This window comes from Pezoporus flaviventris, unplaced genomic scaffold (assembly GCF_033815535.1).
Source record: "Pezoporus flaviventris isolate CSIRO_AGI_PZ_B2104156 unplaced genomic scaffold, CSIRO_AGI_Pfla_v1 ptg000025l, whole genome shotgun sequence".
NCBI lineage: Eukaryota > Metazoa > Chordata > Aves > Psittaciformes > Psittacidae > Pezoporus > Pezoporus flaviventris.
Window position 1 is genome coordinate 15,478,687 of NW_026892573.1, and position 23,752 is coordinate 15,502,438.

At 38.9% G+C, this 23,752-nt stretch overlaps 1 protein-coding gene across 8 annotated transcripts in view; it reads right to left on the minus strand.

The window, feature by feature from the left end:
- Positions 1-738: 738 nt before the first annotated feature.
- CDK8 (cyclin dependent kinase 8) overlaps positions 739-23,752 on the minus strand; it is a 74,781-nt gene continuing 51,767 nt past the window's right edge. For 2 of the 8 annotated variants that reach the window (XM_061457607.1, XM_061457611.1), the window contains 9 exons: positions 19,579-19,636; positions 16,700-16,831; positions 14,465-14,608; positions 12,346-12,415; positions 11,288-11,360; positions 8,271-8,368; positions 6,822-6,900; positions 6,544-6,702; positions 739-2,037 (listed from right to left, as the gene is read on the minus strand). In XM_061457607.1, the coding sequence (XP_061313591.1) occupies positions 1,912-2,037; positions 6,544-6,702; positions 6,822-6,900; positions 8,271-8,368; positions 11,288-11,360; positions 12,346-12,415; positions 14,465-14,608; positions 16,700-16,831; positions 19,579-19,636 (939 nt within the window). In that variant the 3' untranslated portion in view covers positions 739-1,911. Of the gene's footprint in view, positions 2,038-6,543; positions 6,703-6,821; positions 6,901-8,270; positions 8,369-11,287; positions 11,361-12,345; positions 12,416-14,464; positions 14,609-16,699; positions 16,832-17,136; positions 19,539-19,578; positions 19,637-23,752 lie in introns of those variants that run through there. The other 6 variants (XM_061457608.1, XM_061457612.1, XM_061457609.1 and 3 more) reach the window with 6 other exon arrangements.

A 23,752-nucleotide genomic window follows, 5' to 3' on the forward strand; every position in this document is an offset into this window, starting at 1 on the left:
CCAAACCAAGAAGTTTAAGGCACTCCCACCTATGTGTTTGTGTTCCAAAACCTCAGGAAGGCCAGATTTTGACACCACTTATTTCAGAATGAAGAGGGTATCACACAGTATTACTAAAGCTGCATAAACCTTGCACTCGGATTTTTCTTTAGTTTTAAGTCTCCCAAACACTTTAACCTTTACACCTCACACAGATAATTTTATCTCCACCTCACACATGGTTTGCATTTTGGGCTGGCTACCAATTTGCTTTTTCTTTTGCCCCTTGTCAGCAGCTTCAGTGCACTTGAATGGCTCCCACTAGTTGATATTCACACTACATGAAGCACTTGCAGAAATAAATCCTGCATATATTGCATACATTTATGTCAGAATCACTGTGTGGTGTTAGATGTCAAGGTAAGAATGAGTTACAGAAACCTTCAAAGAACTGTTCGGATAGGAACGTCTCCAGACTTTGTAGATGAAAGAAGCCATCTGATCTAGCTTGTAATAACCCCATGTTCAGTGTCTCCAGCTGATTAGCCACAGGTACACAACAGGGGGAGTGACATTCTACAGAGGTACTGTGTTCTTTTCCTGCTGTTAAAAAATACCCTTCCCAGCAGTTAATGGAAGCCTGCCCTCTTGCAAGAAGAATTCCCCCCAGACAGTGATTCTCAGGACACAACCCAATACAGGTATATGAAGGGCGAGGAGTGCTGTTGCTGCTAAGAAGAAATACAGGCAAAGGTCATGTGCAGATTTATGAAAAATAAATTTATTACATAACACCTTGTTTTAACAATGTTTGATTTTTTCTTTTATTCAGAATACTTGTGTCATTCATGTAAAATAGTTTGATACAGTACATTGTATGCAAGTTTTTCCTCATAAACTCTAAGGCTCTCCTAATACCTTGCTCCTCTGCTGTAGGAATGGCACCCCTAAACAACGTGCGAACGTTAAAAACAAAATGATAATCATTAACTGAAAAGAATTTAAAATCCACTACACCAAGCTGGTTCTCAAAACTCATGACGAAAGAGCTGAACGGATGCCGCACCTCTTTAGGAAATATCACTCATGCTTTTTTATTCCCAAAGCATGCTCACAAATCAGTAACACCAACAGGAAAAAATAAAACACTCTCTATGACAATCAGTTTAGTTTGTTTGCTGAACCAAACATGTTTATATCAATGACAACATACTTATTTTACTATCAAATAGCAGCTTTAATACCAGTCAAGTCATAGATTTAAAAACAAAACCAAGAACTCATGTTGGAAATTAATCTTTGGGACATTTGTAGTTGCTGCAAAAGAATGCAAATGTTTGCATGTTCCTAAAAAAATCTCATTGTAGCAATCGCATCGGTCATAAAACATTGATATGGGTGGAAAATGAACCATCCACAAAAGTCACTAAAAATAAACGTCTATCAAAACTGTCTCCGAGTCATGGTTAGTTTGCTTTGCTTTTTTGCCATGGTAACATATACTGTATGCTTCAAGTACCAGTTCAAAGATGTTGTGTACTATTGGTCAGATAAAGTTGTTACACCAAGAGAACTCACCACATACAACAACAAAAATGCTTGCCCCTAGCACATTTCACAGCTTCAACTGCTACAGACTGTCACTGAAAACAATGCATCGGTCAGTCTGAACCATGTCAAGTAAACTACAGAAGTAGCATATCCACAACACAAACTGTGCTAGCACTTTCTTTTCAAGTCTAACCCCAAAACCAGGTACAATTTGGGAGCCACTACTCCGCTCTGTGGAAGGGGGTGGATCGTGGCGATTGGACAGGTTGGAGGTGAGGTTGTACAGTACATTCTCGTGGCCCAAGCCAGGTTCCAGGCAGGCAGCTGTGCGGCCGGTCCTGCAGCATTACCAGCAGTGCATTGTCGGTATCGGGGTGCAGCTCAGTACCGATGTGTCTGATGAGAGTACTGTGGCGGCTGCTGGGAGGTAGCTGAATATCCCATGCTGCTCTGTGGCTGTGATGTGCTTGGTCCGGGGTTGGGGTAGGCAGCATGGGGGTTGGAACGCTGCAGAGTGGTTAAAGCAGAGAAATGCAGTTCTTCATAACAGGTACATCACCAGTTTCACCTACTGATTTATTTCAAGAGGTATCAAGCACACACACTCTCAAAGCAGCTGCACCTCCAGACTTCTTTTCACTTACTCTGATTACAGCAGGTGCAGGTATGAACATCAGAAATACTAGATTAAACAGTGACAGCTACCACCCTTCAGTCATCCACCCTAATTATCTCCTGTGAGCCTACACCCATGACAGTCAAACCTCCAGTCAACCCTTCAGATGACTGCAGTACACCTGCAAGTTACACAACACTCCCACTGCTCACAGCAGCCATCTTCTCCCCTTGCTTCCTTCCCCTTCAAGAAGCTATACTGGAGTGGAGGTTCAAACAGTGCATCTTACTGATCTTATCCTGCATCACTGTGGAGATTTTACTATACACCACTCTTTATGTGACCTAAGAGTAAAGACAGAGCATGCTGTGCTTATTTAGGCTACTATGTCATCTAGCAACAGCCTTAAAAATACTTGAAGGAGAGTAAAAGGTAACAAGCACCGCCTTCTCAGTGCAACCAGATTATTTCAGGGGGAAATGGCCACACAGTCACAGATTATAGCTTGGGAGGTTCAGGCTGGGCGCTAAGGGGTATGGAGAATCCTCAAGAGACCAGCAGAAGAACCTGCCCAGAGAGGCTGTGAAATCTCCATCTATAGAGGTTTTAAGACTCAGCTAAACAAAACCATAGCTGACCTGATTTAGCATTAGCAACAGTCCTGCTTCAAGTGGGAGATCAGGCTAGATGGTCTCTGTAGGCCCCTTTCAACCAGCATTTCTATCAACTATTTACTGAGTGGAGCACTCATCTCTGAGCAAACCAGCAAGTGCATACTTCAAGTTTAACCTAAAATGTAGTTATTTACAAACCATGCGTTATAAAGGAAAAAGGACTGCATGTCAGATTTTCAGTCTGAACACGTGACCACTTAGTAGCCTTTAACATTGCATTAAATTAAGACAATTTCAGTACATTACTGTGCTGGTTCACACAGACAAATTTTGCAGCATTTAGAAACTGCTGTAACTGTAACTTCTGACCTCTTGATATCACAAGATGTATTAGGAGTTTTAGAGAAACATGCTTCTAGGAAAGGTCTGGAAACTTTCCTAAGATAAATATTCCAGGCCTAGGGCATAACTACTGAGACATGAATATGCAAAACTTTGGTGAACTAACGCCCCGAAACAGTATTAAAATAGCTTTACAGATTTTGTAAGTCACAACATAACAATTTTTTTTCCTGCTGCTCAGCACATAGAACAGAAGCAAGAATCAGGTTGCTGAGATGATAGCAGAAATGAAAAGGCAAACTCTACTTGTTAACATATGTTCACAGGACTGATCCAATTCCTTAGGGGTGTATAATGTAAAGGGGAAGAAATGGCTGAGCCATCACTTAATGTCAATGGGAACAAGCCAGCACTGCTAAACCACACTGTTAACACAGTGACTGAACTTTTGTGACATTTGTCTTCAGTCTTGAGAGACAGACTGAGTCACTCGTCAACAGACATGTCACAGCTCTGGGTCACCCATCTCTACATCACAAATACAGGAGGCACTTCAGAGAGCATAAAAACTCTGAATATTCTTTTTGCCCAAGTGGGGCTCCTGCATGTAAGAAACCATCACAAGTTCAGTGATTTAAAACCTGACTGTTCATGTCAGTTGTAAACACTGTCTGCACCCTGACTTCTAAAATAGATCTTAAGACAGAGGCAGTTAAAAATCACCAGATTCTTTCATGACACCCAGTGCAACAGATGGCTTTTGTTTAAGAACAGATATAAACACCCAATCCTTCCTAAATAGCATTAAGCACCCAGAGGGTTATCACAACCAAAAGCCCAGAGTAGTGGACTTGTTCTAGCCTGTTTAATCCCACTGCCTGTGGAAGTGTCACACTGCATATTTAAACAACAAGGCAAGGAAGTCTCTGTGCCATGTGTCTATTATTTTTATGCATGGCAGAAAAGGATACAAGGTCAACTTGCTTTGCAGGGGGTAATTCAGCTTCTGAGGGGATGGAGAAACTGTCTTAGTATGCCTTGCCCAGGAGATGGCAATCCTTCTTCATAAGCTTTATATGGGCAATTTGAGCAAATTAAATGAAGAACAAAGGAGCAGGTGTTTGATTAAAACAGAGGGCTGCATTGTAATATTTGTTTGCCATCTCCTCAAATTGCAGGCTCAGAAGCAAAAAATGTGAGGAATTTTGTTCAGGGAGACCTGAAACCACCAATAGGCAACTCTAAAACTGCTTTTATTCTAGTGCCAGCAAGTTCAGGTCTCCTCCCTTCGATTACCATGTTTTCCAAATACCAGAACAAATCTACCACCTGCATTCTTGCAAGAATGGGGAAGAGATTTGTTTAGCTCTTTCTGAAAACCAGGTGTTTTGCCTCCTAGACAGACAGCAAAAAGATTAATTGGGAGCAGTCACGTTACCAATAAGAGCCCCTCAGATATCAAAGTAGCAGTTGTCACTGCCTCCAGGCAAAAGTATTTGGAAATGATGGTTGCTGACAAGGGCTGCCCCCAGCTATAGTCCTGGGATGGATACCTGAGAGTTCAAAAGTGCTGATGAACATGAGCTGAAAACAAACCAACATCAGCTCTTGCGGAAGCAAATTGAGTCTTCTGACCTCTCAACTAGCAAACCTCAGCTCTTGCTCACAGAAGCAGAAACTGAAGTTTGTTCAAAATGCCAAGCTGCAGCAGCAAAATGAGGTGAAGGGCGTGTAAACAGAGCAAGCAAACAGGGCTCCCTGACAGTATGTGCAACCTCTGCACCAATCTGCTTAGGTATGTGACTCAACGTAAGGGGAAAATTCAGAGTTACAGCTGCATTTACCTGCTTAGAAACACACACACAGAACTGAAGTGGTAGAGCGAGCCAGCTAGAAGGCCAAAACAGCGATCGACTGCAGCTTGCTAAATTGAAAGGTGCAAAGGTGCCTTAAGAGTGCTCTGTGATGCATAATACAGCTAAAGATGTTTATATTTAGAGGCAACCCACACTGCAGCACTGTAGTCAAGGCTGGCCGCTGCTTCAAATAGCTCTAAAAATTTACATTGTTCAAGGAGAATGACTTAAAACCTGATGTGCTACCAATGTCCTAGGATAAACTCAGCAAAGGCACTTGTGAACTAGATGAAGAGCTTCACAAAAAAGCTCCTGAAAATGACCTTGTATTACATTTTCAGTGCTTTCAAGTTTTGCCCAATGCTGGAAATATACAGGTTTAGATAAGGATGTGGGTAACGCCCCCACACAGCTTTTGAGAGTATCTGGTACTCTTAGGGACAAACTGAAAAGCAAGACTTCAAAATCCACTGGTGTCTCCTCATAAACAGTGTCAAAACTGTGAACAGCAAACTGACAGCAGAAGTTTTGCTGACACCATTCTTTCAGGTTTGCTACAGAATATAAACATAGCTAAGTGGCTTCCCAATGTTAGGGTCCCAGTTTTAGATATTAATCTTTAACTGAAAACTGCCAGTAATTTCTGACTTCCCCATCTTTTGATTTCATCCAAGACACTGTTCCAACTGGCCCTCTGTACTATGTATTCCTTGTGAACCAGTATGTAATAGTTCCTGCAGGCTAACGTTTCCACCAGCATGTCTCCTCTTGAAATCTTCTATTCCCTAGGCTTTCAAAATCTACCCCCTCTACAACTGCTCCTATGCGTATCAATCCTTGTCCCTCTTTTGCAGTTTCTTAGCTTGCATTAACTAACAGTTGTGTCCTTAATTCACGTCTCCCCAGTCTCCAGGAGTAACATCATCCAAACTCACAAATTCAGGTATCATTCCCTGGGGTGACTCTCAGACATTCTTCTGCTCCAGACTCTTCCGATTTCCTAATATCTGACCACAAGCCCAAATGCAGGAAGACTAGAACGTAGCTTTCGACTTTTCCTCAAGCTTTTTTCCTACACTCCTTATCTTCCTCACTCATTGACTACCACCACCTCACCTGTCTGTTCAGATCTATAATACTGGTCTTACTCAACCTGGAATCCTCCTTTGCCTTCAAACCAGAGATTATGACAGCATCATCATCCAAAATACTGCTTTCCCATCCATCTGCCCCACTAAAACGCTTGCTTGAATTCTTGTTTCACACTTGTTTACTGTAATATCCTTTGCCTCCTGCCATTACAGGCTTATTCAAAAAAGGAATGGTACAGAGCATAGCACAACAGGCTCCCGGTCCACAATCAGCATTCCCTAATATGAATGTAATAAATCAGTAACTGTAATATCTGATCCTGATTTCCTTACTGCTAACCTAAAGAGCATCAGCATATCAATTTACAGGCAAATGAATCTGAAAATAACAAAAAAAACCCAGTTAATACAGTGACACTTTAAAAGTTACTTTTTAGCTTAAAGAAACACTGCTGTAAACTTGATAACCAAACACCCAATATACGAATAAATACCTGATAGTCTGAGGTCATAATAAGTCCACCTGAGGTAGTGGTAGGAGGAACAACTCTCACTTTCTTCAGTGGGGGTCCCTGTGTGTGACTGTTGTCTTGGTTCCCTGGGTGACCAGTTCCATTAGTATGGTTATTGCCCTGCTGCTGCTGCTGGTTCTTCTCAATTGTTTAAACACAAAGAAAAATTTCAACTCAAAAGCAGCACGTGAAATAACATGAACACAGGAAATAGTGTGAAAGCCAGTGAAGCATGATGATGCTGTTCTTCGAGTACTTACTTTATCTCCTTTATCATCTGGCTCTTCTTCTGTTAAAAATTCTCGTTTTGGGTAAGGGATTTGACAACCTGCAAAAACACTGCCCCCCAAAAAAGTCTATTTATCACTGTATTAGAACAGAAGAGTTAAACCTGTAAGATTCATACTTCACACCCATGCTACTTTCAAGCTGCCTGAGCCACAGTCCATAACTAATGGAGATTTTCCTGTCTTACTTTCATCATATTCTAAATATAGTAAACCTATTGCCATTTAATCTTCAATTGCCTCTTATACACTCATTTAAACTCCTAATAGTTTTCAGGGTTTCTGTAACTGGTCACCAAACTGATGGTGGAAAGGTACATGGCCCATTTGATATCTGTAAGGTCACAAAGAGCTATCTTAATCCAGCTTTTGTGTAATGCACAGTCTCAGGACTAACTAAAAATACTCTTGGAAACTCCACTGATAAATAATAAAATCACCTTGAACAAAGTTTAAAAAATAACAAGAAATTTCATCTGGCAATTTGTTATCTCATGGTCCACATGAATTTGCTAGTGCAAGTACAAGCTAATATTTACCCACCCTTAATCAGTAGAATGTATTTATAGTCAAGTCTCTGTACACCTGTTAGCATTACTCATTCCGTATTCACATTAAAATGCCAACCTAAAGTCAAGAAAAACCCAATGACTGTCCTAAGTGCAGTTTCTGCATTCACATGACAACATTAAATCAGAGACAGGTCAGGAGCTGTTATAAATAATCTAGTAGGTTTTAATGAAATAATTTCATTTTTAATTAATTGCTAATAAATATACCATATGTCATAAATTCTTCCCTAGATAACAGTAGAGAATCGTACACAGGATGTACTAATAGCACTAACAGCTTTCTTAAAAGGGCATACAAGCATGCTTTCTGCCTAGTCTTTTGGGAGGAGGCTTAATTTTTAATGAAATCATTCACTGTCCCTGAATTTTCTTCCTTTTGTAAAGGTCCCTACACAAATAAAGATGAACATCTACAGAAAATGGATTTAAGTTGTTCAGGATGACAGGAGAGAGACACAGAATTGACTTCCCCACCCACTGAATTTACAACAAAGGCTAAGACAGAAAAATGTAAACTAATTAGATAATGTCATCTGGCATTCTGGAGCAGAGAAGTGGACCTACGGGCACTTAGCAGTTGTCTACAAAGATCTGTAGCACGCATAATCAACCTGTCAGTGAGTAACAAGATTAGTACTGTGACTAATAGGATCAAAGTTTCATAAAGCAAGAGATTAGTAAGAATGCTACTTAATTTTAAAAACCACAAATGGCATTTTTGTGGTTGTAGCTTTCCTTGGTTGTTAGACAGTATGTATTTGGCTCACTGTTCACAAACATAGCAGAGAGAAAGCACACATTTCTAAAGCATCTCTAAATGTACCGATAGGTTAATAAACCAACCACTTACTCGGAAGTGGGAAGAGGATCTTCTAAGAAATAGGGATCCTGCATAGCCTGTTCTGAGGTAATTCTCTTTATTGGATCCATAGTGAGCAATTTCTGAAGCTGCAAAAATAAAAAATAAGCAGCTCTGCATTACCAAGACAATTAACAGAAACTTCACTATTATTCCTGAAAGACAAGCTGATACAAATGCATCTGAACTCAAAACCACAACCATACATGGCATAACCACATTCTTCTCTTTTGTTAAAAGAGTAACTTCATTTCCCATTGAAGAACACCTGCAAAGCCCAGGGCACTCAGTTCAGTCACAAATGTTCTAATAAAAACATTCCAAGAGTTTCCATGACTTAACAGCAGAATTTATCATAGAATGTTTGGGTTACAATGAGTATGTGTATCTTCAACTAGATCAGGTTGCCCAGAACCATATCCACCCTGGCCTTCAATGTCTCCAGGTATGGTGCATCCACCATCTCTCTGTGCAACCTCTGCGGGTATTTTACAACCCTCATTGTAAAAATTTGTTCCTCACATCCAGCCTGAATCTCCCCTCTTCTGGTTTAAAACCATCACCCCTCACAACCTACTGCAACAGGCCCAGCTAAAAAAGTCTCCCCCAATCTTTCTCATAAGCCCCCTTTATATATTGAAAGGCCACAACAAGGTCTCCCCAGGGTCTTCTGTTCTCCAGGCTGAACAATACCAGCTCTCTCAGGCTTTCCTGCCACACAGAAGCAGGAAAATAGCAAGTCTTCATGTTTCACTACAGGATACAGTGTCCAAGACAAAACTACAGTAGCATGTAAGAGACAGTGATCTTTAAAGAAATACTACACATTCCATCTATAGCTTTTTTAATAAATCATGGATCTAACAAGATATACAGAAGCTACATATGCAAGTAATACTCATTTTACATTTGCTATTTGTATTTCCATGGGATTAAATTCTCCTTTTCATAGAGATCCACTGTCATGACCTGTGTCTGAACGGGTCATCTCCTTTCACTAGCTATTAAGCGAGCATACACAACCACAATGCAGACCTCCGCGCTGCAGACAGCTAAAGTTAGGAAAGTACATTTTCTCTCCTCAGCTGTCAGTTTAATGGCATAGTTAAGAACATAATAAATATGTATTACAACCATCAATCCAGTTTTGTTTTTCACATCATCAACAAGGATTCACAGTAAGTTATTTCAGCCCTCCAAGTCTGCATGTAGTCTTTGTAGAATATCAGTATGAACAAAACAATTCCTGTTCTTTCAAACAGCTCAAAAAGCAATCCCAGGAGCCAGAAAAAGGGAAGGCAAAAAAAATGAGAAACAATTGCCAACATGCTGAAAAACATCACAATCAAAAAAATATTGCAAAATTCTGGCATCATTTCTGGCAATTGTGTTGTATAAAGCTGTCCATCACATGCTCACAAAATGTGAGCAAACTTGGTCATAATCAGCAACAGAAAACAGAAACCACAAGAAAAGTTTAATGACTGTGCAACCATTATCACACTGGGGATCAATACTCTTATTTTGCCCCTTTGTTCAGGTGCCAGCACAGAAGTGAGTCTTCCACTTAGCATTACAAATATTTTCTATTTAAAAACTGTTCAATTAAAATTTCACATGACAAAATAAAATAATTTCAATGACAAAATAAAAATGCAGCAAACTTTATGTATCAGCAGTGAATGAGACAATCACTACCATTCATTTGGACCAAGGTAACCAAAAGGAAGATGAAGCATCACTCAGTTAAAGAGAAGCAGCAGCTGCATATACCCGTTTTCTAGGGCATTAAGAAGTAAGTAGGAAAGAAAAATAAAAATCAGGAAAGTGAAAGTGGGAAACAAACAAACAAACCAACCCCAAAGCACAACCCTGTAAATTGCAAAAGCAAGAAGGGGCCAAAGTTGTCTTATGCTAACACATCAGTTCTGCACGTGGAAAGGGACCAGACACATGAATGCAAGCAAAGAGGGGGAAAAAAAGCCTGGCTAATTCAAGTTGGGAAATCAAAACATTTCAATTTTTGGCAACAACAACGATCGTTGTGCTTACTTGTGCTGTAATTATTAGTCCTGGCACATTTTACAATAATAGATGTAAACAACTTGCTATGTCAAATGTGTATTTTTTAAAGTATGTATTGTCATAATAAAACATAAGATCACCTTGGTAAATACTAAAAATGCATTTCTGAAGCTCTGTTATAAATATCTACATGGTAAAAAAGTGGATTAATTATGAGCACATCAGTTCTTCACATATCAACAAACATTTCATGCATTACATACAAATACACAGACTGCTCAGCAGCTTCCACTGTGCTTGGATACAAAAATCCATCAAAAATCCGAGATCTCCATCAGAAAGGACTAGTTTCCTCACTTATGCAGGCATCCCTAGTATTCCACCAACTTTTAACTTTAAAGGGCAGAGACACTTCACAGAAAATGATGCCTAACGGTACAACTGCCAGGTAACTTCCTGCAAAGTTTACTTGAATCAGCTGTTTGTATTTTTGGTTTTAATCCAAATCTTGAATATAGATTCTGTTTTAGCTGTTGCAGTATAATTCATCTGCTTGGAAACGCCCATTTAGAAATGCTCATGCAGTATGCCACAAGAAGAGTACTTCCTCAGAGCAGCTCTGGCTGAAGGATAAATTCCAAAATTTATAGGGAAGAAAAAGAACTGAACAGAAAAAAAGACAGCTGCTTAAAAATTTTAAAGTCTGATCAGAGAAGGTACATCTTCCAATGACTTGAACAGAAGCCACATGGTCCTCAGACACACCGGCCCCATAACCATCTTCCCTTTTCTCCAATTTATTTCTCTCACCTCCAAGATCAAAAAGCTTCCCATTTTCTTCCCCCAGTCCTGTCCACTCCCCCTCCCCCAAATAATATATTTACCTTACAATTTTAGCTTGAAAGCATTTAGTTAAAATTGGAAACATCAAAGTAAGGAGAATGTCCATTCAGAGAGAACAACTGGGAACTGGAGGAACTTACCAAGTGGAATGCCTTACTATCTGGTTTAACTTTATGTTTTTCCATATATTTGATAAGGCTGCAGTTGGTATACCTAGAAAAGGAAGAAAATACGGTATTTCTAATATACACATCACCAATACTGCTTTCCTAATAGCTACAAAACGTAGTAACAAGAACCATTTAGTCTCCATTGCTGACACACTAAGCAGGAAAACAAACACAACTACCAACACCGGAGACTGCTTAAAAAAATCATTCAGACACTACAGAAATGCATCTTTCTCTTACATGCACACAAAAAGCACACTTTGAACCCACAAGCATACAGCAAACTATCACTTGGATTTAAACTGCCTTTCAGCAATTTTATTACTATACAGTTGCATTCTGTGTATTTCTAATGCCAGTCAGGGAGATAAATACTAAACCCATCTTAACACTCTCCTGCAAAGTACAGGTTGCTACAAGAACATCCACAAATTCACTTTTTTGAAGAGAAGCTCAGAAATAAGGCTTCCAAATGGTTGCAACAGCATGGCAGATGCAAGAAAAGTATGTATCAGTACAGCACCAAATCCCTCAGCATGGAAACAAGGCAACAGGGTAAGCAGGGTCTTAAGTGCAGGTATTAGACTCTGGCAATGTGACAGCAAAACTGAAAAGTATTCTTTTCTTTAGCCTTTGAAAGCTGACAGTTACACCCACTGTTTGCTGGAAGCAGCTTAAGGTTACTGGATCTCTTGTGCAGCTATTACAGAAGAATCATTTCCAGTACCATGGATTTGGAACCAGCTGTGACAAACTGTGCTTTGCAATCTTCAGGGCTGTGTGGGGTCTTACTGGCACCACCCCTTCCACACCTGCCACCTCATCATTCACAGTCCATCCCTGGCTTACTCTTCTGATTCACACCACCTCAGCAGGCAAAGTTCACCATTATCAAACAACTCTCTTTTTCACAATCTAAACCTTGTTTGGCATTTACATAGAAAACCACCTGAGCTACAATAAATTCAGTGTAGGAGGGAGGAGTAAAGTATGCTTTCTTAAGAAAGCTCAACTCAAAGCAGACTTACGTGTTTCTCCGGAAGTCTTTCATTAAAGTTGAATGTTCGGGCATCTTTTTTATGTCTTCCCAATCTTTATCTGTAAAATCAATACTTATTAGTAATATTTTTTTTTCTTTCACCCTGAGTAAAACAAAGGCTTTCCAAGTATCTCTGTAGCCCTGTTTTTTTTTTAGGTGTTTTAAGTCTGCTTCTCTAACCTTGCAGTTACTTAGTTCTTTGTGCTCCTTGGCTCCTACCCCTTCATCACCTCTTCACAATAAATCTTACCAACACCTAGGAAGCTCCAGCTGCATGTTGATTAACTCAAGAACTGTAAAAAGCAGCTGCAAGCCACAGTGAAGATCACCATATGCCCAAAAGACAACACATAAGAAAAACACACTAGGCATTGCGCTTGCACCCTTCCGGACCGTTACTTCATTTATTTAGACAGGGTTGGGATCTCAGAACAGAAGCACCTGAGGCTCTCACAAGCACTATCTCCTTCTAAAGGATTTTCCATTCTGACAGCACTGTCTTCAGTTATCAGAAAATGCCCAGAGGTACTCAGTAAATGTCTGCTTTATCAAACTGAAAGAAATGCTGTTAGCCAACAAAAAGTTAAGAAAAAGTAACAATTGCACACTCAAATAATATTTAATCTCAACTTCTCTGTGTAGACAAAGCCTGCAATGGATTTAAATATAAACCAAAAAGCCCACTACCAGCACCTGGCCTCAAATGTATTATGCAAACTCCTGAAAATGCTCTGTGGGCAAGTAGTTTAATTCAAATCAAAGCTCTACTAAGTCTTATCATAACTGCAGAACACTGGGAGCTTAAAAATATTAAGTAAATAAATCAGAAATTTGATAATTACTGTTGAAGTAAAATATTCTTCTCTTTCCCCATCCGAAAGACATGTGAAAGTTTCAAATATGACAAACGTCAATTAACAAAACAAACCAAACAAAAAATTAGCTGCTATTAAATGAAAAGCAATGTGTATTGGTAAGAAATAAAGACCCTTAAAAATCAAAGGCAGACTATTAGAAAGGATTATTTAAACCAACTGGAAAACAATAATGACAGTGCCATCTACTTATGTAAGCTACACAAAGACAATGTAAAACCCAAATGAAGAAAAGCACACAGGATAAAATTCTAGGCTACAAGCAGAAAAGGAAAGTATTGTTTACAGAAGCAGAATTAAGGGGGACTTCCAAGAAACTCAAATATTCAATATGCAAAGGCAACACTTCTGGGAGCCTCATACAGCAAGTATAGAAACCATGAAGTACATACAGGACAAAAAAAAAAGTAAAAGGGAAAAAAATAAGAGCAAATTTAATAACAATATTCTAGAACCACAAAATCCATATGATAGGAAGAAGAAAGTCCACCAGGACAGTAAAGAAAGTTCTTACTAACAGACAGTGGACAACAGCAAAGAACACAAGCAGTAAGGAGAAAAATGACCAAAAAGTAAAAATAAGGCCACCGTTATTCTGGCATCTGCAATCAGATGAACACTAGAAGACAAAGCATTAAAACTGAAAAGATGCAAGACACCCTGGAGAAAAACAAGATATGACCAACACTGAGGGGAAAATGCAACAAGTGATACCCACATTGTAATTTGTTTTGGTTCATGCAACCAATTCTTTGTTCTGGTTCAGAATAAAGAAATGTTCTCCATACCACAAAGGTTTCTACCAGGAAAAATAAACTGATACCCTCCCCTACTTCCAGATGCTGTGCTTAATTTATCACAGGTTAAACATCTGCATAATATTCACTAAATACATAAGATTTTTGCTTGGCTTCCTACAATGGCCAGTCACTTTCCAAATCTAGAATCATTACTGAAGGAATACAAAAATATTCCTTCTGATTTTTAACCATCCACAATTAAACACGATCTTTTAAAATTATAAAAGATTGGTGCATGTAGACACAAAGAGTGCTATCAATAATAGGAAAAACAGCTAATATGACCATTAGATGCTAGATTTATAACTCATGAAATAAAGAACGTGCTTGAACAGCTTTGTTGCTTCTGTCAGCTGCCACCTTCACTTGCAAAGAAAGCAATACAGATATCTTTCTTTGAACAGCAGTGAAAATAAATAAATACAGTATGTACCTGCAGGAAATCCCATTACATTGAATATTCTGTCCAGCTGGTCATGGTGATAAGGGTTACTAGTTTTGATATCTTCTTGTCGACAATGGAATATTGGTTCTGACGTTAGCAGCTCTGCAAATATACACCCTATGGCCCAAATATCTTGGAAAAAGAACAGAAATCAAAAAATAAATCAAATTAATCTTTCCAAAAGCATCTTGGGGAGGTAGAATGTTAGTTTTTAGCTTATCAGAGATAAGGTCCCTGTGCTGAAAATTTTGAGTTTCCACTGCAGAAGCGCAAGACTTGCTCAACTTTTCCTTTTAGCTACAGAGGCAGTACACAATCCAGTACCTACACAGGAGCTGAATGTAACATACAAGTTTTTTGTGGGGTTTTTAAAGCATAGCTCTCATTTACTGATGGAAAAAAAAGATCCTGACAAAGAACCAGGAAAAAAAAGAAAAAGAAAAAGAAGGAAACTTTCTGGGTAACTGTCCACACATAACATACAAGAAAAAAAAAACAACCAATATCTTGCCCATTCACTGCCATATTGTCCCAGCCAAGAAGTACACCCTCTCTATCAACACTGGATTTAGTAAGTATTAAATGACCTAAAAAGGACAAGTTGAAAAACAGTGATACTGAAATAAGCCAAATGCTATGCATAAAATCTTGCAGAAAGGGACTAACAAGAAGAACTAGGCCATGCCCATGTACCTCACCCCTTTTTTTTTATAGCATTCATTTAAAACACATGAGAAACCCCAAAACCTGTTTAACTGCTGTTCCAGCCTGCAAAACCAGACAGCCTGACTTCTCCCAGTTTTGTAGATTTTTTTTTCCTAGTATACCCAAATGCAAGTTTTAACTTACATAAAGTAATGCTACACTGAACCTTGAATGAACAAGAAAAGGTCATGAACAAGTAAAGAGCATAACCCCATTACTCAGTGTTTTCATACAGTCAGTTTTTTGTCTATGCTGAAACAAATGAGGTACTAAAGGCTATACCTGTCCATGCAGTTTCACGTGCTGCAAGCAGAAGAAAATGCCAGTAAAGTGAAGGACCATGCAAATACAACAATTAAAGCAGTTTAAGGGAACATATAAAGAAATGTATTTGATCTACAGAAGAAATATAGTATTAACAGAAAAGCAAATGAAAATAAGTCAAACATTTTAGAGCTTCTGACAAAAACACTGACATGGTCTTAAAAAAAGAAAACAATGCCTGGAGTCTGAGAAAAGAATTTCAGGTTATAGAAACAACATGTTTGCTGACACACAGCCTCCGTGTTTGTGCAAAGTAAGTGGAGCATTGCAGAAGTTACTTCCCCCAGAATGACTGTCAGGCTTTAACATATCTTTTATACCAGCTAGCAAGACAAAAACTTCCCAGTCCTCTTCCCTAGAGAGTCTCTTCCTTCCATGGCAAAGCTGTTGACACCCACTGAAGGCTGGGCTATTCCCCCTTTGCTACATCATAGCTGCTCTTCATAGCTGCCAGGGATCCCTTACCTGGGAAATGGCAAGAACAGGAACTAGTGGAGTGAAGTCAACTGTGCCATGACAAAGCTCTTTAAATGCAGACTAGCAACTATTAATCAAGTGGCAAACAAGATGCAGCATTAAGCTGATGTAACTGACACCATCCTCCCAGTATCTGTATTCTGTGAGGCTTGTTTTCTTTCTGGATATGCCTGATGCAGCATCATAGCCTAGCCTGTTGCACAACTGACCCCATGTCTTCAAGCAATTCCCATTTATACTTATGCTTTGAAAAACAGAGGCTAAAATGTAGCTTATTTTTACATCTTGGTTTCACTGCAGCCAGCATATTCTCCATTCTGTACATTCGTTCATGTATTTATTTAAACTAGGTTAAAACCTCTGTAATAAAATTAATGTACTGTGCCTCATCATCATCTGGATTCTACTAATAATTCAAAGATGCATCCATATTTTGTATTGCCTCTAACAATGTTTATCGAAGTCTTGTATGAAAGCTGCATAAACTTACACTGTATCACAGGGCATGTGGAGCCAAAACCCAGAAATATTTTATTCCTACATATAGCCAGAGACCATAATAAACTAAACAATCTGTCAAAGTTGAGTTTTTCTTTAAGAAATCAAGAACATACCTTTAAATCAGCTACTATTCTTTGTACTATCTATCAATGCTTCAATATTTGGGTATGCTTTACATGAAGAAAAAAATAATAAGTTTTGGTCCAATTTACTTACCAATAGCTTTGGTATAATGCCTGGCCCCAAGAAGCAACTCTGGAGCTCGATACCAGAACGTTACAACTACTGGATCCAAGTCTGCTAAAGGCTTCAGAGGTGAATTAAATAATCGGGCAAAGCCCATGTCAGCTGCAAAATTCAAAGAGAGATGCTTTAAAATGAGAGGAAAACTACCCTTTTTTAACAAACTGATTGACTTTACTTGTTAGTGCTACCATCACTGCTAAATAAAACGCAAATGCAGACTGTAGCAGATATGAACTCTGGGAGATTCTCTTAAAGCTTTTGTAGAAGTTAAGGATATTATCACCTATAAAGTATATCATTATAAATCATTACTAACATGAGCCATTTAGAACAAAGAATTAACCATTGTTCTGAAAAAGCGCATAAACTCACTTCTCAGGACACTGGTAAATCCTGACTCATTTTACCTGATATTCTCTGGTAAAATATTCCATCATTACAGGATGGTCTTTCAAGAAGCAGCATTTTAAATGTGAGCAAAGTGCAGGTTCTGCAAAGGTTAGAATGATTTATAATACATACATGCAGATCACAAAAGCTCCCTCCTCATAAAGTTAGCTATAGCAAGATTTTCTTCACACAAAACCAGCAACTAAGCCTAGAGCATCTGCCTTCCTGCTTATTTTCTGTCAAGAAGTATTTCCAGTATCAAGAGCCAGTATTAAATACCACATAGGCTATGATTTTTAAACTGTTTGGGGGCATCATGTCATTAAAACCTGCTTTTTATAATTGGTAGTATACAACTGCCTAGAAAGCTGTGTGAACTACCAAATATAAGTGACACAGGAGAACATGGAGAGAGACTAAAATAGGCACCTTCTCCCCACCAAATTACTTTCCCAACCCACCACTCCCCAAATCCCAAAGCAGAGGGACTCTGCAGTGCAGGGATATACACATCTGCTGAGAACACTTGAATGAAATGAAATGAGCAGCCATTCTGAGGGAAAAGGACCTACACGCTATATAACTCAGTGGTTAAGGGAAAACTGCAGTGTAAATATGGGTCTGTAGCTTGACTGCACAATCCTTAATAATTTTTTCATAGGCATTCCTATTTATGATTGTTTTAATGCATTTGAGAAACATTTTACAGTTTTCTACATTAAAATACTGATTACTCAAGATATCAAGTCACTAGTAACTATGAAAAAATAAGGAAAAGTTGTTGGCAGAAAATAAATTTATGACTCGAAATGACACAAAAAGCCTGTAAAAATTAGTTTTAGTTAAAAGACCAGTTATGTATTTTTTAGAAAACTTAGTTACACTGGAAAAGTGGAAACCCTTGGTACGGGTATAACTTCTGCATTCTTTTCCTGCTGTGGTAGTATCTTAATAAGAAAAATCTACATTTTGACAACACACTTAGAAATCCAGGGTTCCCCTCCCTCTTCCCCTGCTGGGAATGGATGGCTCAGAGGACTGGTGGTCCGATACAGAATCTTTCACCTGTCCATTAGCAGAATCTGACTAAATTTAGTTGTGTTTTAAGTTATTCCCAAATTAATTCGCAACTATAAATTGAGAAATAAATGGGTGGTCTATGCGCAATTACTAGCAAGTAGTTGTGTACAGCAAGTATCACCACCACAGTTGAAAGTGAACATGCCTGAGTATGACCTATGTTCCCAATTTGGGAAGTAACCACTCCATGAAGAATAAGGTAATGGGAGGAAATTTTCCCTTCCGCTGTCTGTGCTGTACCTGTTTTGTACGCAAAAGAACTTCAATCTCTACTGTCAACCTTAAACCTTGGAAGGGCATTAATAACTTTCAGGGTAGGATCTGAAGGAGTGTTCTGCCTCAGCCCATCTGCTCCTTGGATTTCAAAGGACAAGGGAAGGACTAGAGCAGCACTGAACACTCCAAGAAAATCCTGGCCCGAGTCATTACACTAATGATTAACAATATAGTTCAGATAAACAAAAACAGTAAGAGTACAGAGCCACAATGCAGAATAATCTCATAAAAGAAAGCCAGAGGGATGAAAAAGATGAACTAGCTTTAAAAAAAAACCTTCCAAACGGGGCTGCATTACCATAACAAATATAAGCAAGCTGTGCATTAGCAGTCTGCTATCAAAGCACCGCCACACTAATGCACAGCCTGGTATAGCTTATTACTGTTAGACTACAGTTAATCTTGATTTATTTGTTTATTTTAAAACAATTGAAGCTTTACAAATTATCATCTCACTGTGAACAGTAACTTCCACCAGAAAGTTACAACAGTGGGGAAAATGTTGGGGAAAGTGTTCCTACCCTGGTACACCCCAGTTTGAGCATTTAGCAATAGTTGTTACTAAGCATTTTGGCTGGATTACTGTGTTTTCTGGATTTTTAAGATCCCTTGCATTTATCTCCAAGAGCCTGTCTACCCTTTCAAGAACAATGTGCAGGCTAAATGCCACCTTGATTCCATTATAAAAATTTAAGGTGCGTAGCAATGAGTAATTCCCTATTTAGATTTTATAAGCAGCAGCAAGATAATGTCATGGCATTACAGGGATAAATGGAGGAAATGTTAAAATCCCATTTCTTTCTCCTCCTTTCCCCTAGCTAGCTGTCATATTCATCCCCATATCAAAATCCCCCTCCCCACACAAACACCCACTTAAAACAAAATATAACGACATTTTCCACTTTGTATCGATGAGGCTACAGCATTTCATGGTCAGAACTGGTGCATGGGGCTAATATCAAGAGGCCCATCACCCAGAAAGCAGCATTTAGGCAATGTGCCCAGGCACATACTAGCATTACAGTGGCTACGTGGTACAACTGCACCTTCAGAACATTCTAACTTAAATGCTACACTGGGACTTATCAAAGATATAAACATACCAATTTTTACTCTTCCTCGCTCAGGACCTTCACCCATAACTAAAATATTAGCAGGTTTCTGTGGAAAAAAAAATAAATATACAATACATATACCACGATAAACCTAAACATCAGTCTCTGAAAAATCAGTTAAGCTTTGTTTTGCCAGTTTTAAACCAACTTTGTTTTGATAAAAATGAGAAGTTTCTCTGTCACAGTAAAGCTGTCCAAGGACCCAGACACAGGCTCTCCCTGACTGCAAGTTCCCCATGTTTCTTTATGGTATTTCTGTGCTCCAACACTGTGCTTCCCTAACTTACACCCTGGTGTCTGCCCTGAACCCACATGAGCTGGCAGTTACCAAGCCACTGAGATTTCTACCAAAACTGCCCTAGATCCTTCTGTTAGGAGGCAGTCCTGTTGCTGCCCACCACTCTGCACCCCCAGCACAGGGATGGGAAGCCAGCTCTACAACATGTTTTGCCCAGGGTCTTTAGGCACATTTGCAGCCACATTTTACAGTAAAAAGAAAAAAACCAACAACCCAACCCAAACCACCCAAGTGAGATACAGATTAATCATTACCATATTGCTCAATACTGGAGAGAAATATGATCTACATTATTCCTATTTACCAATTTAGACAACTGCAAAACTGGAAAATACTGCCTTTATATTATTCTTTCTTCCCTTTCTTTCTGTTACTAGGGATGCGAGTTAAACAACTGAGCTAGAGTTCGGCTGGTTAGAAACCATTCACTTAATCCTGTATTTTCTGCTGTCCTGTTCCTCATAATCCAGTCTCGGCATGTGTAGTCTGAAGACTTCAAATGCTAATGCTGTTTAGATAAAACAAACCTGAAGTGCTTATACTGAGGGAAAGAAGTCAGGAACTTTTTCAACTAAAACTGAATATGTATGCTAGACTTGCTTTGAAAAGGAGAGATTTAGATACCCATTCATACTGTAAGTCCTTGACAAAACAGGGGCTTCTATTAGGTTGTGAACTGTAAGAATCTTAATAAGGCTGAGTTACAGCTCTTGCTTTGCTTCCCAGTTTAAATTCATCTGAAGAAAAAAGTACTCCAGCAAGATAGTTTAGGCTACCTAAAATTCAGTATAAGATCCTAATATCTCAGCATGATTTAACAAACTTACTCCAAGAAATTCTCAAGTCTTCCTGAATCTACCAGGCTCCAGTGTAAACACATTCAAAGAAACAAGAGAACACAATTTTGTACCAGTCTGTAAGTAATTCATATTGTGTCAAACAAGGTGCAAAAAATTAATACTCCAGCAAAAGTTTCTGTGAGAAATATGACTGCTTATGAAAGGCTCCAACATTGATTTTGGAAACCGTACAATCCATGGGCAAATTATGTATAAGGAATTTGAGGGGTTGCATCCCCGAGAGCCGGTTAAAGTGGAAGAAAACATTACAGCTTGACTGTGATCAAAAAGGTAAGATATATCCCATTATCTTTCCAACAGCAATCAACAGATCCAAATTGTGCCGCATTAGCTCAGCAATACACACAACAAGTTGTGTCCCACACCACCACTGCCACCACCCAGTTTGGTTTCTAATCAAGGCATACACTCCAGGTAAGTACTGCTGCAACATAAACAAAAAGCAGTATGTGGGCACACAGCTCACAAAGCGTTCACATTTGGTTGCTTCCTAGAAAAGTCCTAGGAATAAAGAAGCAGCATAAACCTTTAAATTCAGAGTTAATGTTGAAGTTTAAAGCAATTCAAACTGCTAGATAAGAAAACACAACTTCACCACACAAACCATTTTAGAGCAAATACACATACCTCTTACAAAAGCTGCTTCAATATATCTGGGTGTTAATAAGCTACAGGCCTGATTAACATTTTTTGAGTAGTTAACAACACATTACACAAGCACTAAGTTTTTTCCGATAAATAATACACTGATGTAAAGTATAATTCCCCCCTGCATTTTCACAGGTTCATAATACTCTACAAAAAACCTTGCAAAATCCTCAGGATGTTTTCATCTTAAAATGTTACTATTTGTATTTTGACAGGGACAAGGAGTCATATTCACACAAAGACTCTATTATGCCAGATGATTAATCAGCACAGCACTGGGTACAATTCCTGCCCCAAAGATCTTCTACCCTAAGTTCAAGGTAGTACAGATGAGAAGAGAAAGCACAAAGAGATGAGACAGTACTGCTTAACAAAACAAGTAGCAACAGCTTGATTCACACTCAGGGTTTGGGTTGTTTGGGTTTTTTTTTTTGGTCCCCCTTTCTCCTTTCAGGATTTACAGAAAACGTTCAAAAAAACCCAGACAATTCAGAAATCTGTGTAGGAGTCTTCTAAAGCAGCAAGATAAAAAAACCCTCAGTCGATCTGGAACAATCACTGACAGCAGCCCACTTCTTTCTAGAGTCAAGGCCCTTCACAAAACAGTTCTGTTTGAAACAGAAAATTCTTACTATAGACAAAAATATTTATAGAGTCATATCACTGTAAGGATACATCATTACAGTTACAGATTAAAAAACCCCAAACTTTACATCGGAGGTCTCATCCTGAAGGTTCAAAGGTTCTCATTCCTAAAATCACTGCATTAGTAGCCTGCACCAACATCATTAGTTGAAAGATTTTTCCAAACAAGAATGTTAAACACTGTCAAAATTCAACAGGGGAGAACCTACCAGAAAGCAGTACAGGAACAGTACTGGTGTTCCTAAAACATAAGCATTTTGAGGACTCCCCGAAAAACATTCATGTCCGCTAACAAAAGTCAAAACACGGGTCAGGGATTCTCTTCCAGTATCTCTGACTCAAGCCCACCATCTGGAGAAAAGAAACCCAACATCCCAGGTTTGGCTCTTTGGGCAACTCATTATACATCAGAAGTTTAATTGTAAAGAAAAATAAGCAGTCATTAGAAACTGGAGGGAGAAGTCTAGACGAACTGCAGTTTAATTTGTTACATTTCAGTTTAATATTAATTATCCAGAGCAAATGAAAGTTTAAACTGCTTATTCAAATCACTTGGGCTGAGAAAGTGAAGAAAAATCTTCCAGCAATTTTTATGGTGTGCTCTGAAAAACACACTACTTTATACAGCTGTCTTTTTTTAATTACTACAAATGATCTCATTTTTGTTCTAACAGAGGCATGTTTACTCATGCCATACAAACGAGAAAGCTGTTACGATCCCAAGCAGAATATGAAGAGTCATGCAGAGAGGTACAGCTGAGTACTTCAGACACCAGGAAAATAACTTTGATACCCCTACAGAACAAAATATAAGAAGAAAATCACCACCCACCCCCAACACCCCACACCTCAGCAGCAGGGAATAATGAATTCCCATGAAAGATTGGCCTTATGACCATGGCACAGGACTAAATCTTATCCTGTCCTAGATGTGGCTTTGTAGGACTCCTTGTGCCATTCCTAGAGAAATCCTGACCTTGCGCATTTAATCACTGTTACTACTGAGGAGAGGACAAAGATTCTCACCGAATCTTTTTAGGTCCTTCTAACTGTATCATTATTTGCAAAGTGCAAACAGAAATCCTATGTAGCAGGTTTTCTTTCAAATAAGGGATCTAAAAAACTCCAAAGGTTATACTGACAAGTTCCTGATCTCCAAAGATCTTCAGGCAGCTTCCTTCATCTGCCTGCCCTAACACATGATACTACTCCCTGTTCACCCCAATTCTAAAGCCTCTGATGAGGAAGACTGCACATTCTCCATTGCAGTGTTTTTCCTTCCCTCCCATCACAACAAATGAAGTTACTCCCATTGCCTCTTCTCTTACACATCAGCACAAAGATCAGACAACCAGGGCTTCACTGCAAGGATATACATCTCTTTAGAGTCCCGCCATGTGGATTAAAAGAACCCATAGGTCATTTTTTTCTGGATGTATGATCATTCTTGTTGCTTCCCTCTAGCTGTTCTGCCTTGGACCACCTATTTGTTTGAACTGGAGTGCTCCAGATTACACACTGCTCCTGCGTAGACTTCACTAATGCTAAATACAGCAGACGGACTTGTATTACATGCCTTGCACAGCATCTTCCACTTACACAATCCCAGTATGGTATCTTGCTTTGCCTCATTATGTAAAGTTATTGAGTCTATGTTAAGGTTACAAGCCATGCATTTTCTTCATATCTTTTCTGCAGGACTTGTACTTAG